This window comes from Anabrus simplex, chromosome 4 (assembly GCF_040414725.1).
Source record: "Anabrus simplex isolate iqAnaSimp1 chromosome 4, ASM4041472v1, whole genome shotgun sequence".
Lineage (NCBI taxonomy): Eukaryota > Metazoa > Arthropoda > Insecta > Orthoptera > Tettigoniidae > Anabrus > Anabrus simplex.
Genome location: NC_090268.1, coordinates 20882402 through 20896053, shown reverse-complemented (window position 1 = coordinate 20896053; position 13652 = coordinate 20882402). Strand labels below are relative to the sequence as shown.

At 39.2% G+C, this 13652-nt stretch overlaps 1 protein-coding gene across 1 annotated transcript in view; it reads left to right on the top strand.

Annotated features, from left to right (window-relative positions):
- Positions 1 to 13652, top strand: part of Fam92 (CBY1 interacting BAR domain containing protein Fam92) — a 136862-nt gene that overhangs the window by 28816 nt on the left and 94394 nt on the right. Inside the window, exon 3 of the mRNA XM_068227343.1 lies at positions 11744 to 11872. Within this exon, the coding sequence (XP_068083444.1) occupies positions 11744 to 11872 (129 nt within the window). The remainder of the gene's footprint in view (positions 1 to 11743; positions 11873 to 13652) is intronic.

The following is a 13652-nucleotide window of genomic DNA, read 5'->3' as shown; positions in this document are numbered from 1 at the left end:
GGAGGATAAGGAAAAGAATGGAATAGGAGAATGAATAAAGATCAACATTTTAAATTACAAAGTATCGGCATATTATAAGAATTGCCCTGACTAGAAAGTAGTGTGCTATTTGAATATCAACTTCTAGAAAACACTGGATGTAACACAGATGCATTTCGCCCAACAGGATAAACCTGAACAAGTTCAAGGCAAGACTGTTACGCAATAGAAGAATGTAAACTAATTAAGTACCAGAAATTTTCAAGAGTACTGACACACAGAAAATTCATTGTCACATAAATTAAAACAGCATTTCAAACAAAAGGAATTAAGACATCCAGCTGCTCCCTTATGGATACTTAATGAAGTACAACCACTCCAGAACATAATCATGCCAAGTTTATAGTACATTATGGTCAAAGAATAAGTTCCCTACTGGTGTGAAAATTTACATCAGCATAACACACAGATGTTGCCCTCTCTCCAACAGCTGAAGAACACCTCAAAGTAGCAGACAGAGAGAGCTGCTTATGTAGGCCAGTTGGAGAGGGGAGGTACAGGGGAAGTCATAATACACAGCACTAGAAACGCCAAGAACATCCACGAAGAGTGTAGAGTCGGTGATGTCATCCAGTTTTGATGCAGGTAATTGGCCGACAGTAGTCCCGAAGCTGTGACAGTGTGCGGATGTCAAACTATGGAACCAAAGCTGCAGAAAATGATGAATGCAGTGAAGGTGAGTTGACAATGTTATACCCTCATAGTAAACCCTTAGGTTGTCCACAGCATATTCCAAATGATGCAGGAGACATCGGATACCAGTCGCCTCATCCTGTGTGAATTTTGCATTCTCATGTTTCATAGCCTTGACGATGTTCTCTCATGCAATGATTCTTTCACTTGGGCGGTGAGGTCAAAATTGCAGGGAGACAGATCCAGAGAGTACGGCAAGTGTTCCAGGTGTTCCAGCACTTCCCAACCCCAGCACTGAAGTTGCCTCCGTACAGCTTCTGCTGCATGCAGCTTGACTTTGTGATGCAGAAGGATGGCATTGTTAAGAAGATCTGGGTATTTGTCCCTAATAGCATGTTTTATACTTACTTCATTCCATTTCTCACATAGGGATTTGAAACATGAACCCTGTATAACAAGGCTAATAGTAAAATCCAGTCAACAGAAATGAAATTCATCAGAACAATGAACCAAAATACCAGGAAGAACAAGATTAGAAATGAAGCAGACAGGAAGGAGGCTGGCATCAAAATACCTGTTACCGAGTTTTTAGGAAGATATAGGCTACTATGGTTTGGACGTGTTATGAGGATGGTCGTAACAAGAACAACAGGGAATTACTTTGACAGAGAAGTGAAGAAGGAGAGGCCAGTTGGGAGACCAAGGAATAGACGAATAGACACAGTGAAATCAGACGTCAGCAAGTAGGAGGACATAGAGGAACAGAAACTACACATTGACGGGAAGAAGTGGCAAGCGCTTGTACACCACACCTGGGAAAATGGAGCTGGAAAATGATGATGAACATGCCATAACTGTGTGTGCAGTGCGTCACTGTCACCATTGTGCCACGTAGAACGAAGTGACACGCAATCATACTTCTGACTTTGGTAAGCCACAATGACCATCAGCTTCACAAGGGAAGGACTTTGGCACAACTTATTTCTTCATGGTGTTGCAATCACAGCATCCACAAGCTCTGTATGACATTCTTTGGCAATCTATAAACTTGACATTGAAAAGGCATTTGATAGTTTTGCACGAGAGGATATCTGGCAATGCTTGAGGAAGAGGGAAGCGCCTGAAGGATTGGTAAGGAAAATCCAGATGCTGTACAAGAACTGTGCGGCATAGAGAGGGACATTCACCGTGGTTCTGGATGAAGAGTGAAGTCCAGCAGGGAAGATTGCTATCCCCACTACTATTTATCACAATTATGGATGATATAATGAAGAGCATTAAGGAGACTTTGGGTGAAGTCAGTGCAGTGGCTTTGCTGATGAAATCTGGGGGAGAAACTGAAGAAGTGCAGACAAAACTCACCACGTGGATGGCAGAGTTCCTCAAGATCAATGAGGCAAAGACTGTCGTAATGGCAGTGAACACAAATTACCGACCACCAAGAATCAAACTGCGAGACTACAAACTGAAGAGTGTAGACAGTTTCCCATAGTTTCAAGGGATGACCAACAGGGTGCAGACGAGAAGTAAGAACCCTCCTTTTGGAGGAAAAGATCCCAAAGAAAGTGAAACTAACCATGTTCAACAATTACTTCATATCAATCTTGACTTATGGTATTGAAACATGTACCCTCACAAAGAGAGATTCAGGCATCAGAGACGAAAACCAAGATGAATGAGTTAAGAAATGAAGTGGTGAGGAGAGAAGCTGGGATTAAGTCATGTCTGCTAGACAGAGTCAGGACGTCATGACTGCAGTGGTTCGGACACGTAAAGAGAATGAAACCTACGAGAACAGGCCGAATACAGCTGGAAAGAGAAGTAGATGGAGGGTTTGAAGACCTAGAACCCATTGGATAGACATGATCAAGGCTGATATTGCAAGTAAGGGAAGGTCACTGGATGATGTCATGAAGAGCAAGACTTACTCATATATGAATAGAGGAGAATGGAAGAGGCTTGTCAACAGTACCCAGGAAACTGGAACTGTAAACAGATAATGATGATTGACTGCTTACAGTAATAAACATACTGCACTGGAAAAAAAAAAAACCAGGAGTATTGACAAGGCGGATTCTTTATTTCCTGGTTTTTTTTTCGGTACAGTACGTTTATCATTCTTTGGCAATGCGACCCCAGCAAATTGCTAGTTTAATGTACGCATGCTGCTCTTGCCACGTCACATCCATTCTGCTCAGAGTATGACTCTACTCCGTACTACTTCCGTACCTTGTTCAATGTCGGTAAATTTGTGATTGGTGTCATGCATATGTAGACCCATGGCAGAGAACTTATTGTGCCTAATCGCGTTGACGTGTTCTGAATATCTAATCATAAAGTTATGTCCTGTTTGACCCACATAAGAGCTGCTGCATTCATTACATTTTAGTCTATATATTCCAGATTTGGAGTAGATATTGGGGGTATTGATTGATGCAGAGTTGTGTAAAATTTCGGAGGTTCTATTGTTGGTTTTGAATAAAATTCTTACGTTGTGTTTCCGGAAAAGGTTGGTGATTTTGTGGATGTCATTATTGTAAGTGAAGGTGGTTTGGTTTTAGGCCGGTACCTATATTTGTCATTGTATTGAATAGGTGGACCTTGAAAGAATGTTAATCACTGTCATTACAAACACCCCTTTTGGACATCTTTCCTTTTCTCCACATGAATTTCTAGTTGTAATGTAATTGGCCATCCTGGCAACTGCCGAGACATTACATCACTCGTATGCAGTGTGTAGTTGCTGTATCGAGAGCGGTTGATCAGTGCATAACAGTCGCTATTTTCTGTTGATACCAATATAGTTGGTCCATTATTAGACATTATAAACTTTTCAGCTAACTCATTCCTGGTTGCCAGTGTTTTGCCCCATTGTGCTAAATTGGGCTCATCAGTTGGTAAATAGCACACCTAATTAAATTGAAACAAGAAATAAAGTGGTTCAACCTATTCAATACAAGGAAAATAAGAAATGTAAAATTTAGATTCTTATTTGATTAAAAGCCAGACCGGTTTTGACCACTATTCGGGGTCATCATCAGCTGAGTAAATAAAAATATAAAACAATGCATAGGAAAACAATAAGTAAAGGATAAGTCTTTCACTAAAAGCAGTTCAAGAAGCACTGTAACACTATGGGGATATGCACTGTGTGATGTAAGATCCTAAAATCCAGAAGTCGAAGATCAGTCTTTTAAATGAAACAAGATGCAAGTTCTCGACGAGCAGCATAACATACGTAACATCCGGCACTGTGCTTCTAAATGATAATGAAACTCGGTGAATAGTTCAATGATCAAGCCTGAAAATGCTTCTAGGCGCAAAAGTATATAATACAGTTTAATGTAATTGGAGTATATATTAATGTTTATAGAAACTTGTATGATAGATTCTTTAAAAATGCAGAACAGTATGTTATGCTGCTCGGCGAGAACTTGCACCTTCTTTCATTTAAATTACTGATCTTCAACTTCTTCTGGATTTTAGGTTCTTACATCATGCAGTGCTAATCCCCATAGTGTTATAGTGCTACTTGAACTGCTTTCAGTGAAAGACTAATCCTGTTCTTATTGTTTTCCTATGCATTGTTTTATATTTAATTGATTCTGATCATTGTATTTCAAAGATTAAAATCAAGTTAACCCCAAGAAAACATCACAAACCATCTAAATTCACTAGAAGGAGGAAATATGACCCCAGCTACTTAATAAATAATGCTGTGTATACAGAGAGATCCAAAATAACTTTAAGCGACAAACTGGAAACGATTATTGATAAACTGAAAAATATTGCCAAAGAAATTGCTCCTATGAAAAGGAGAAAGAAACACGCCTGGTGGAATGAGGAATGTGATATGGCAATAAAGAAAAGACACAAAGCATGGCTAAATGACCAACAAAAGAAAATGGCACACTCTCGAGATGAACTAACTATTGCTAGAAGACAAACGGCCAAAGAACTTAGAAGAATCAAAAGAGACCGTCAAAAAGAAAACCTAGCTAACATAGATGAATCATTTAAACAACATAAGACACGAGACTATTACAGGACATTTAAACAATATCAATCAGGGTATACTCCACCTACACTCATGATGAGAAATAAACAGGGACAACTAGCACACAATAATCAGGAGAATGCCAAAATTCTAGCTGATCACTTCAAAGAATTACTAAATGCTGAAGACCCAAAAGAATACCTAGAATTTTCACCTGATCCAAAAAATAAAACACGTTTAGACAAGGTTATTCCACCAGATTTCCATGAGGTACTTCAAGCGATTAATAGGCTCAAGAATTATAAAGCTGCAGGAGAAAATCAAGTGGTTGCAGAGCTGTGGAAGAATGCAAATAACCAAACACTTCAAAACCTACACAAACACATCATAGACATATGGAACTCTGAAAAACTGCCTGCAAAATGGAATACAGCTATAATTCATCCAATACACAAAAAGGGGGATAGACTGGATCCAAATAATTACCGAGGGATCTCTCTACTTGATATCACATATAAGATCCTGTCTAGAATTATCCTCACGAGAATTCAAGAACAGCTCGACCAAGAACTTGGAGAGTATCAGGGGGAATTTCGACGTGGAAGAAGTTGTCCTGACCAAATCATTAGTCTTAAGTGGATTATGAACCATCAAAGAATGAGAAACAAAAAGCTAGTTATCACTTTTGTTGACTTCAAGAAAGCATATGACAGTATTCATCGTACTTACAATCCTTAAAGAATTTGGGTTACACCAGAAACCCATTAATCTCGTTGGTGTTACCCTCAAGAACACCAGAGCAAAAGTTAAATTCCGAGGAGACTTGTCTGAATCATTTGAAATCCAGACTGGACTTCGACAGGGGGATGGTCTCTCGCCAATACTGTTTAACTGTGCATTAGAGAAAGTCATGCGAGAATGGTCTAAGAAATGTCAGCCAAACATCAAGATTGGCAAAAATATCAAACTCAATTGTCTAGCATTTGCAGATGACCTTATGATACTTGCAAGTAGTGTGAAAGAGGCTAAACTCCAAATTGAAGAGTTAGAACAAATAGCAGCAAAAATTGGATTACAAATCTCCTTTGAAAAGACGGAAATGATGCCTTCCTTCGAAGTGGAAACATCACCTACCACTGACTAATAACAAACAAATTAAGGTTGTTAATAAATTTAAATATCTTGGAGAGATTATAACTTGGAACTTAAAAGAGAAAATATCAGTTGAAAGTAGAATTACCAAATTAAAACAAGCACAACACATCACTTGGCCAACCTACAAGAAGAAATCTCTCTCGACAGAGGCATAGCACTGGAAAACTGCCCCTTCAAAATATTCACCAAAATTATAACAGGAAAAATAAATGAGGAAATAAATGAGCATCTGCCAGAGAACCAATTTGGTTTTAGGAAGGGACGATCTACCCTAAACGCTATTGAACTCCTGCTAAACCAAATCTGGGATGCCTTAGAAGACAACGGAAAATATTACACCATCTTCATAGATTTTACTAAAGCTTTTGACCTGATAAACAGGAAGCTAGTGATAGACAAGCTTAAGGAGATGCTAGGCACGAACAATATATGGACCTATCTCATCACATCAATACTGCAATGGAACGAAGTACGAGTTTCGGATAACCTCACTCTATCAGATCCAATAGCTCAATCAAACGGGGTCCTACAGGGTGACCCACTGAGTCCTTTGCTGTTTATAGTTGCAACCGCAGATATCCTAAGAATTACCCAAAAGGAGGGAGTATTTTCTTGTGCGTATGCCAATGATATTGTAATTGGGTCAAGAGACATAACAAAATTACAGGAAACTGTAAATGACGTCCAAAACTGGTGCTCCGAAAACAAGCTGTTCATAAACATCTCAAAAACAGACACCATGGTGTTCAGGAAAGGAGGGAGAGTACCCGCCTCAGCAGAGACCTTCATTCGGGATAAAAAATTAAAGATAGTATCAGACTTCAAATATTTAGGCATCACCCTGCAATCGAGCGCATATTGTTTCACAAAACATGTCACAGAAAAGGCAACTCAAGCAATGATGGCAATGCATGAAATAAAAGACATTAGATCACTTAGTCTGGAAACAGCAATGTTGCTATTCAGAGTAAAAATTCTTCCAATAATGACTTATGGCATTGAAATTATCTGGACACATTTAACAACGAGGAACTTATCAACCTTGGAAAAGGTGAAAGCAAACTATATAGAGAAGGTGATAGGTGTATCAAAAACGACACTATCTAGACTTGTATATCTCCTCGCAAGGGAATCATTTCTCATAGATGATCTCAGGACAAGTATGCCACTACCGAACACCGGTGCATCAAAGAAACTGCTAGCAAATCTGACGGAGAAGAGAGAAGAAGTCCAACCAGACTTCTATGGCACAGGGGCAATGATAGATCGCTCGTGGACAAAAACTAATTTTGAATTAAGACATGTCATTACAAGATTAGCAGTTCACGATTTTCATCACCTACTCTGCAAGTCAAAACACTTCCATGACCCAAGTATAGACTGTGAGTGCAAACTATGTGGAAAATCGTGTGAACAGTACCACATTGAATTCTGTACAAGAAGAACAATGTCTATAAGTGATTATGCAAATATGTAACCCATCAATGTAACCTATATTCTCTGTTATGGCTATTTGGCTGCATTAAATATATTATTATTATAAATGCAATATTTAAACACTACTACTCCGTCATTAAGCCTGAAGCAACCTCTGCTAGTGAAACCTTATTCAATTTGAATGCGAAATCAACTACAGATAAATTACAGAAAATAGATAGACGAATCATTAGAACAAATCTAAACAAAAAACACCGAGTACGAGGGCCATCCGTTAGCGCCACATGAAGCGCTGGCGACTCGGGTAGCCGCTGGGCAAGGTCAGACCGCGTCAGTGGCTTGTCTGCCTGCTCTGTGCAAGGTTGCGTGACAGTAGCATTGCCTGTGTTGTGTCTGTGATCGTTTAAAATGTTTACACAAATTGAGAACCCCGCCAGCTGTGAAGTGAGGGCCGTGATTAAATTTCTTATTGCACGAAACGTTCGACCTTGTGATATTCATCGCCAATTAACGGAGGTGTATGGAGACAATGTGATGGACCAGTTGTCTGTTCGGCGCTGGTGTCGCAACTTCAACCTGGGGAGGGGGAATACACACGACGAGGAGCGTTCAGGGAGACCATCTGTCATTACAGACCAACTGCTGAGCGCAGTAGACGAATGCATGAGGAACGATCGGCGCGTCACATTTGATGAACTCTTGTGAACATTTTCCTAATGTGTCTCGAACAATTGTTCATGAAATTGTCAAAGACCATCTGCATTATTCAAAAATCTGTGCAAGGTGGGTCCCTCGCATGCTTACAGAGGAGCACAAAACCAAGCGTATGGCTGCAACACTGACGTTTCTGGGACGTTATTCCGATGAAGGAGACTGTTTTCTAACTCGCATCATTTCTGAGGATGAATCATGGGTTTGTTATGCATCACCTGAGAGTAAACGACAGTCACTGGAGTGGCATCATGCTCACTCACCAACCAAACCAAAAAATTCAAAACAGTTTTGTCCACCAGGAAACTCATGGCAACCGTTTTCTGGGATCGCCGAGGTGTACTGCTCATTGATTTTATGGCCCGTGGAGACAAAATTAATGCTAATGCGTATTGTGAAACATTAAAGAAATTACGGCGGGCAATACAAAATCGACGGTGAGGTCTATTGTCTACAGGCGTCATTCTCCTCATGACAATCCCAGACCTCATGCAGCTGCGATTACACAACAACTTTTGCAGCAATTCAAGTGGGAAACCTTCGACCATCCCCTGTATAGTCCAGACTTGGCCCCTTCGGATTTTCATCTCTTTACGAAGCTTAAAGACTTTCTGGCAAGAAAAAGATTTGACAGCGATGAAGAACTTACAGGAGCCGTGACTACGTATCTAAATACGCTGGTGGCGGAGGACTTTGACGCTGGAATACAAAAACTCATCCCACGTTATATCAAATGCCTAAATTTGCTTGGAGATTATGTGGAGGAATAGTATAAAGTATGCTCTTTCCAATAAAAATGTGTATATTTGTTAATATTTTCTCCTGTGTCTTTATTGCGCAAACGGGTACCACTTTCCGGATGGCCTTCGTAGATGGACAATGGTGATTGCTACCTAGTGAAGTTGTATACCAGGAGACTGAGTCTATGATAGATACAATGCGGAAAAGATGAGTTGCTTTTTCTGTCACATATCACGATTACCAGAGACTAGGATACTCAAACATTTATTCAACTACTTTTGGAAAAGTAAAACTAAAAATCACTGGTTCAAAGAAGTCCAAGAAGATTTAAATGAATTTGGCTTGACAATTCAACAAATTGAAAACATAGAAGAGAAGAGGATCCTAAAAAATAATGACGTGAGACTTAAACTGAAGACCTATACACGCAAACAGTACAACATAACTGACAAAGAACGGGCAGCCAGGTCAGAGAGAATGAAACATTTCTGGGAACAAAAGAAGAAAAATCAACCACATTTGTAACCAATATTCATAAGATTTGACTTTAGATTGATTTCAGTGCTCCAATGTGGGCGTAAAATAAATAAAAATTTATAAAATCGGCTGCTGATGACCCAGAATAGTGGTCGAAACCAGTCCCGCTTTTAATCAAATAAGAATGTAAAGTTTACATTTCTTATTTTCCTTGTATTGAATAGGTTGAACCACTTTATTTCTTGTTTCAGTTTAATTGTGATTCAGTTCCAATGGAACATTATGAAATTTTTATCTTTAAATTGCACAACTACCAAGACTCATGGCTAGTACATACCGTGGAGGCCAATACGTAGGCCACTTGGAACCACCGGCAGTGCCAGTGCCTTTGTAAAGTAAAAAATGTACTATGAGAGACTTTGTCTCATTTTCAAAAGTTGATGCCTGCCTGGCTGTCAGATGATGCCAAATTTAGTTGCAAGACGATCGACCACTTGCTTTATTTTTTATTAAGACTGTTGGGTAGTGCTCTCTGTGCATGTTGCATTGTTTTCCTAAATGATTATGATGAATGAAATGCTTTTGATGGTGAACAATTTGGCATATATCCTGTTTTTTTGTACACTCTCTAGTCTTTTGTATTCTTCTTCTGTTTCAAAACCATCCTCATTGAATTGTGTAAAGATTTTGGGATGTACACATACAGTTTTTCTTAATCTGAAGCCTGCTTCTTGTTGTATTTAATCGGTAACTGATGCAACATGATGATCAGGAATATTTTAGGTGTTCTTGTTCTGCATATTGTTAATATGTGCTCTTAAATTAAGTATCATATGAAAGGCTTTTCCTTGACTATTTTAATGTCAAATTATTGTTACAGATTTCCACGTGTAACTTTCTGAACTACACCACAGACTGCATGGCCTAATGGTAGCCATCTTGGAAAATAAGGCAAATTTCTCGCACCAGAATTGTTTAACCTAAAACATTTTTTTTTTTTTTTTTCACTCTCAGTACTCATATTTACATGGAATAACCATTAGTTTTTTGTACTAATTGGTGTAATTACACATGTAATCTAAATTGCTACAAATGTCAAATAGCCATAGATTTATCACCAGAAAAGTTGACTGAAAATGTAATTTTAATTAATACAGTAATAACAATTCAGTATATTTGGGTGTTCAGATATGAAGGCAGTTCAAATATAAATGTGAATTTGAATGTATCGCTGCTGTTAGTAATAATTCTGAGGTGAGGCTTTGCCAGGATGTTGGTGGGGGTGTCTGGAGAAGGGGTTTGCACGAGCTGGGGTGCTTCGGTGTGCCATGAGTGAGCAAGGGGTGCATACATCTGTTGCACAACGCATCATTATCAAATTTCTTGCAAAAGAGGGCATCAGACCTTCTGAAATTTTGAGATGGCTCTGTGCACAGTTTGGGGAAGAAACACTTTCGCACACTCAAGTGTATGAATGGGATAAAAATTTTGTGGCAGGAAGAGAAGCTGTGGAAAATGAACCTCATGAAAGGAGACTGCAGACAAGCATCACTGCAGACAACATTGTTGCCATTCGTGACATTATTGGTGAAGATTGGCAAATAAAAATTTTGCAAATTCTTTTAGCCTTAGGAATAAGTTACAGAAGTGTTCAAACCATCATCCGTGATGAACACCATTTCAGAAAATTGTCTGCCAGGAAGATTCCTTGTCTCCTCAACCAGGAACAAAAATCTTTATGCCAGGAAGTTTGTCAGAGACTCCTGCATTGCTACGAGGAGGAAGGGTAGGATTTCTTGCATCGCATTGTGACCTGCGATGAAACTTGGGTGCACCGTTACACCCCAGAGTCAAAGCAAGCAAGCATGGAGTGGCGGCAAAGAGACGAAGCAGGTCCGGTTGAGGCCAAAACATGCCCATCTGCTGGAAAGGTGCTTGCAACCGTTTTCTGAGACTCCGCAGGCGTTCTGCTGGTGGATTTTCTTCACAAACAAAGGACAGTTAATGCAGCCTACTACTGTCACCTTTTAGATGAAGCAAAAGCTGTGTATCGCAACAAGCGACGCTGGCAACCGATGCAAAACTCCATTCTTCTCCATTACACTGCTTCTTTAACGCGGGAAAAACTGGTGGTAATTCACTGGAACTCCTTCCGTACAGTCCATATTTATCGCCCTGCGACTACCATTTGTTTGGACCACTCAAACAAGACCTGGGAGGACAGCAGTTCGATGATGATGCAAGTGTAGAAGAGTTCGTGCGCAACTGGCTGCGCACATGTCCCTCTTCTTTCTATCAGGACGGCATCAAAAACTTACCAATCCGATGGAGAAAATGTCTATTGAAGGCAGGACACTATGTAGAAAAGTGATCTCTATATGTGTATTCTTTTGTGTTGTTGCAATAAATTTTAGAAAATAATTGCCGTTTATATTTGATCTGCCCTCATATAATTGAGAATAAATAAATATGACATTGTAAATGTACAGTCTATTAATTTATTTCTAATTTCCTTGAAACTTTTTTTTTTTTTTTTTTTTTTTTTCTTTCCAGATTAAGGGATAAAACTGACGAAGTTGCAAAAGTGGTCAACGATTATGCTGAAGCGGAGAATGTCAATAAATCATTGAAGACTGGTTTACTTCAATTTTCTGGTACCTTGTGTAATATTGGAGATTATAGGTGATATATTTTACACTTTATGCTTCAGTGGACTTTTTGGCTTTGAAATATTTGAGGGTTTTTTTTTTTAATTCTAGGATCAAGACTCATATATTAAACATTATTGCATATTATTAGAAGGTAGTAATATCCACTCCAGAAATTCCTGCAGTTTACTTAGTCTATTTTATTCCTTTTCAAATGATTGGTAGTTTGTGTCGTAATTGTTTATACCTTTGAGAAGTATACATGTTATTTTGATATGTAATGAGTGTTGGATGTGATTTATATGGCAGAATTTTTTTTTTGCACTGATAGTTGTTTACATGTGCATTGGAACCAAGGCTACACAATGGCAAAAATATTAGAGCTCTGAAAAGGTCTGGATGTTACTAGACCAGAGGAAATTGATACATCTGTTCATATTTCATCATAGTTTTTGATATCTATCTTGTTTTAAACTATACTGTCATCATGAAATGAAATAGAATGGTGTATGGCTTTTAGTGCCGGGAGTGTCCGAGGGCATCGGCTCGCCAGGTGCAGATATTTTGATTTGACGTTCGTAGGGGACCTGCGGCTCGTGATGAGGATGAAATGGTGATGAAGACGACACATACACCCAGCCCCCGTGTCAGCAGAATTAACCTGTCGGGAATCGAACTCAGGACCCCTGTGACTAAAGGCCAGCATGCTAACCATTTAGCCACGGAGCCGGACTACTGTCATCATCACCCCCCTTTAACCATCTCCAGTCACTCGGATACGGTACAAGAGTGCTCTCCATCTTTGTCTATCGAGGTACATTTCTTCATTCTCAACTTGGTGCCATTCCACTCCTTTTCTTTCCAGCTCCTGCTTTACTTGACTGATCCACCATTTCCTTGGACTGCCTCTAGGTCTTTTGCCTTCCAGTTCCTTTTCGAGCCTTTTTCTTGCTGTTCTCACTTGAGCCATCCTTTTTACATGGCCATACCATTTGAGTCATTCATCCTTCACAAATGTAGTGTTTACTTGATCTCTCTCTCTTTTTGTTTCTTAAGATACCATACAATAATTTCTTGTTGCCTTCCATATCATCTCTCAATATCTGTATGAATAATGTCCAGCTTTTCCTCTTTTCTTCCTCCACTACTTTCTTGGCCAAATTCTTTGCCTCCACATATTTTCTTCTAGTTTCTTTAGTCTTAGATGTTTTCCATGCTCTCCATGCCATTTTCTTTTCCTTCACTTTAATTTTTACCCTATCATTCCACCAATGTGTCTCTTTGTTTTTCACATTTTCTGATGTTCTAGCACATACCTTTTCTACACATCCAACCAGTGCTTCCTTAAATCGTTTCCATTCATCTTTAGCAGTCCCCATCTCCATCCTGCACACCAAGGGTATTATTTCCCTTTGAAATTCTTGTTGTATGCTTTTCTCCAATTTCCATACTTTAATTTTCTCTCTTCATAATGGGGGTTTTTTCAGTCTTTTTCACTTTCAGTTTTTCTATCACAACTCTACGATCTACACCAAAGGCTTCTTCAGGCATGGCTGTAACATCTAAAAGATTCTTCCCGTGTTCTTTCTCTTTGATTATATAATCAAACATGGTCTTTGTTCGTCTGTCCCCCCAACTATACCTTGTAATCTTCTGACTGTTCTTCTTCCTAAGCCAGGTGTTTCCAACAATCATTTGGTTCCTCCTGCAAAAATCCACCAACAACTCGCCTTCTGGATTTACATTTCCATATCCAAAGCCCTACAACATCTTCGTTTCCTTGTCTTTCCATTCCAACTTGTGTATTTAGATCT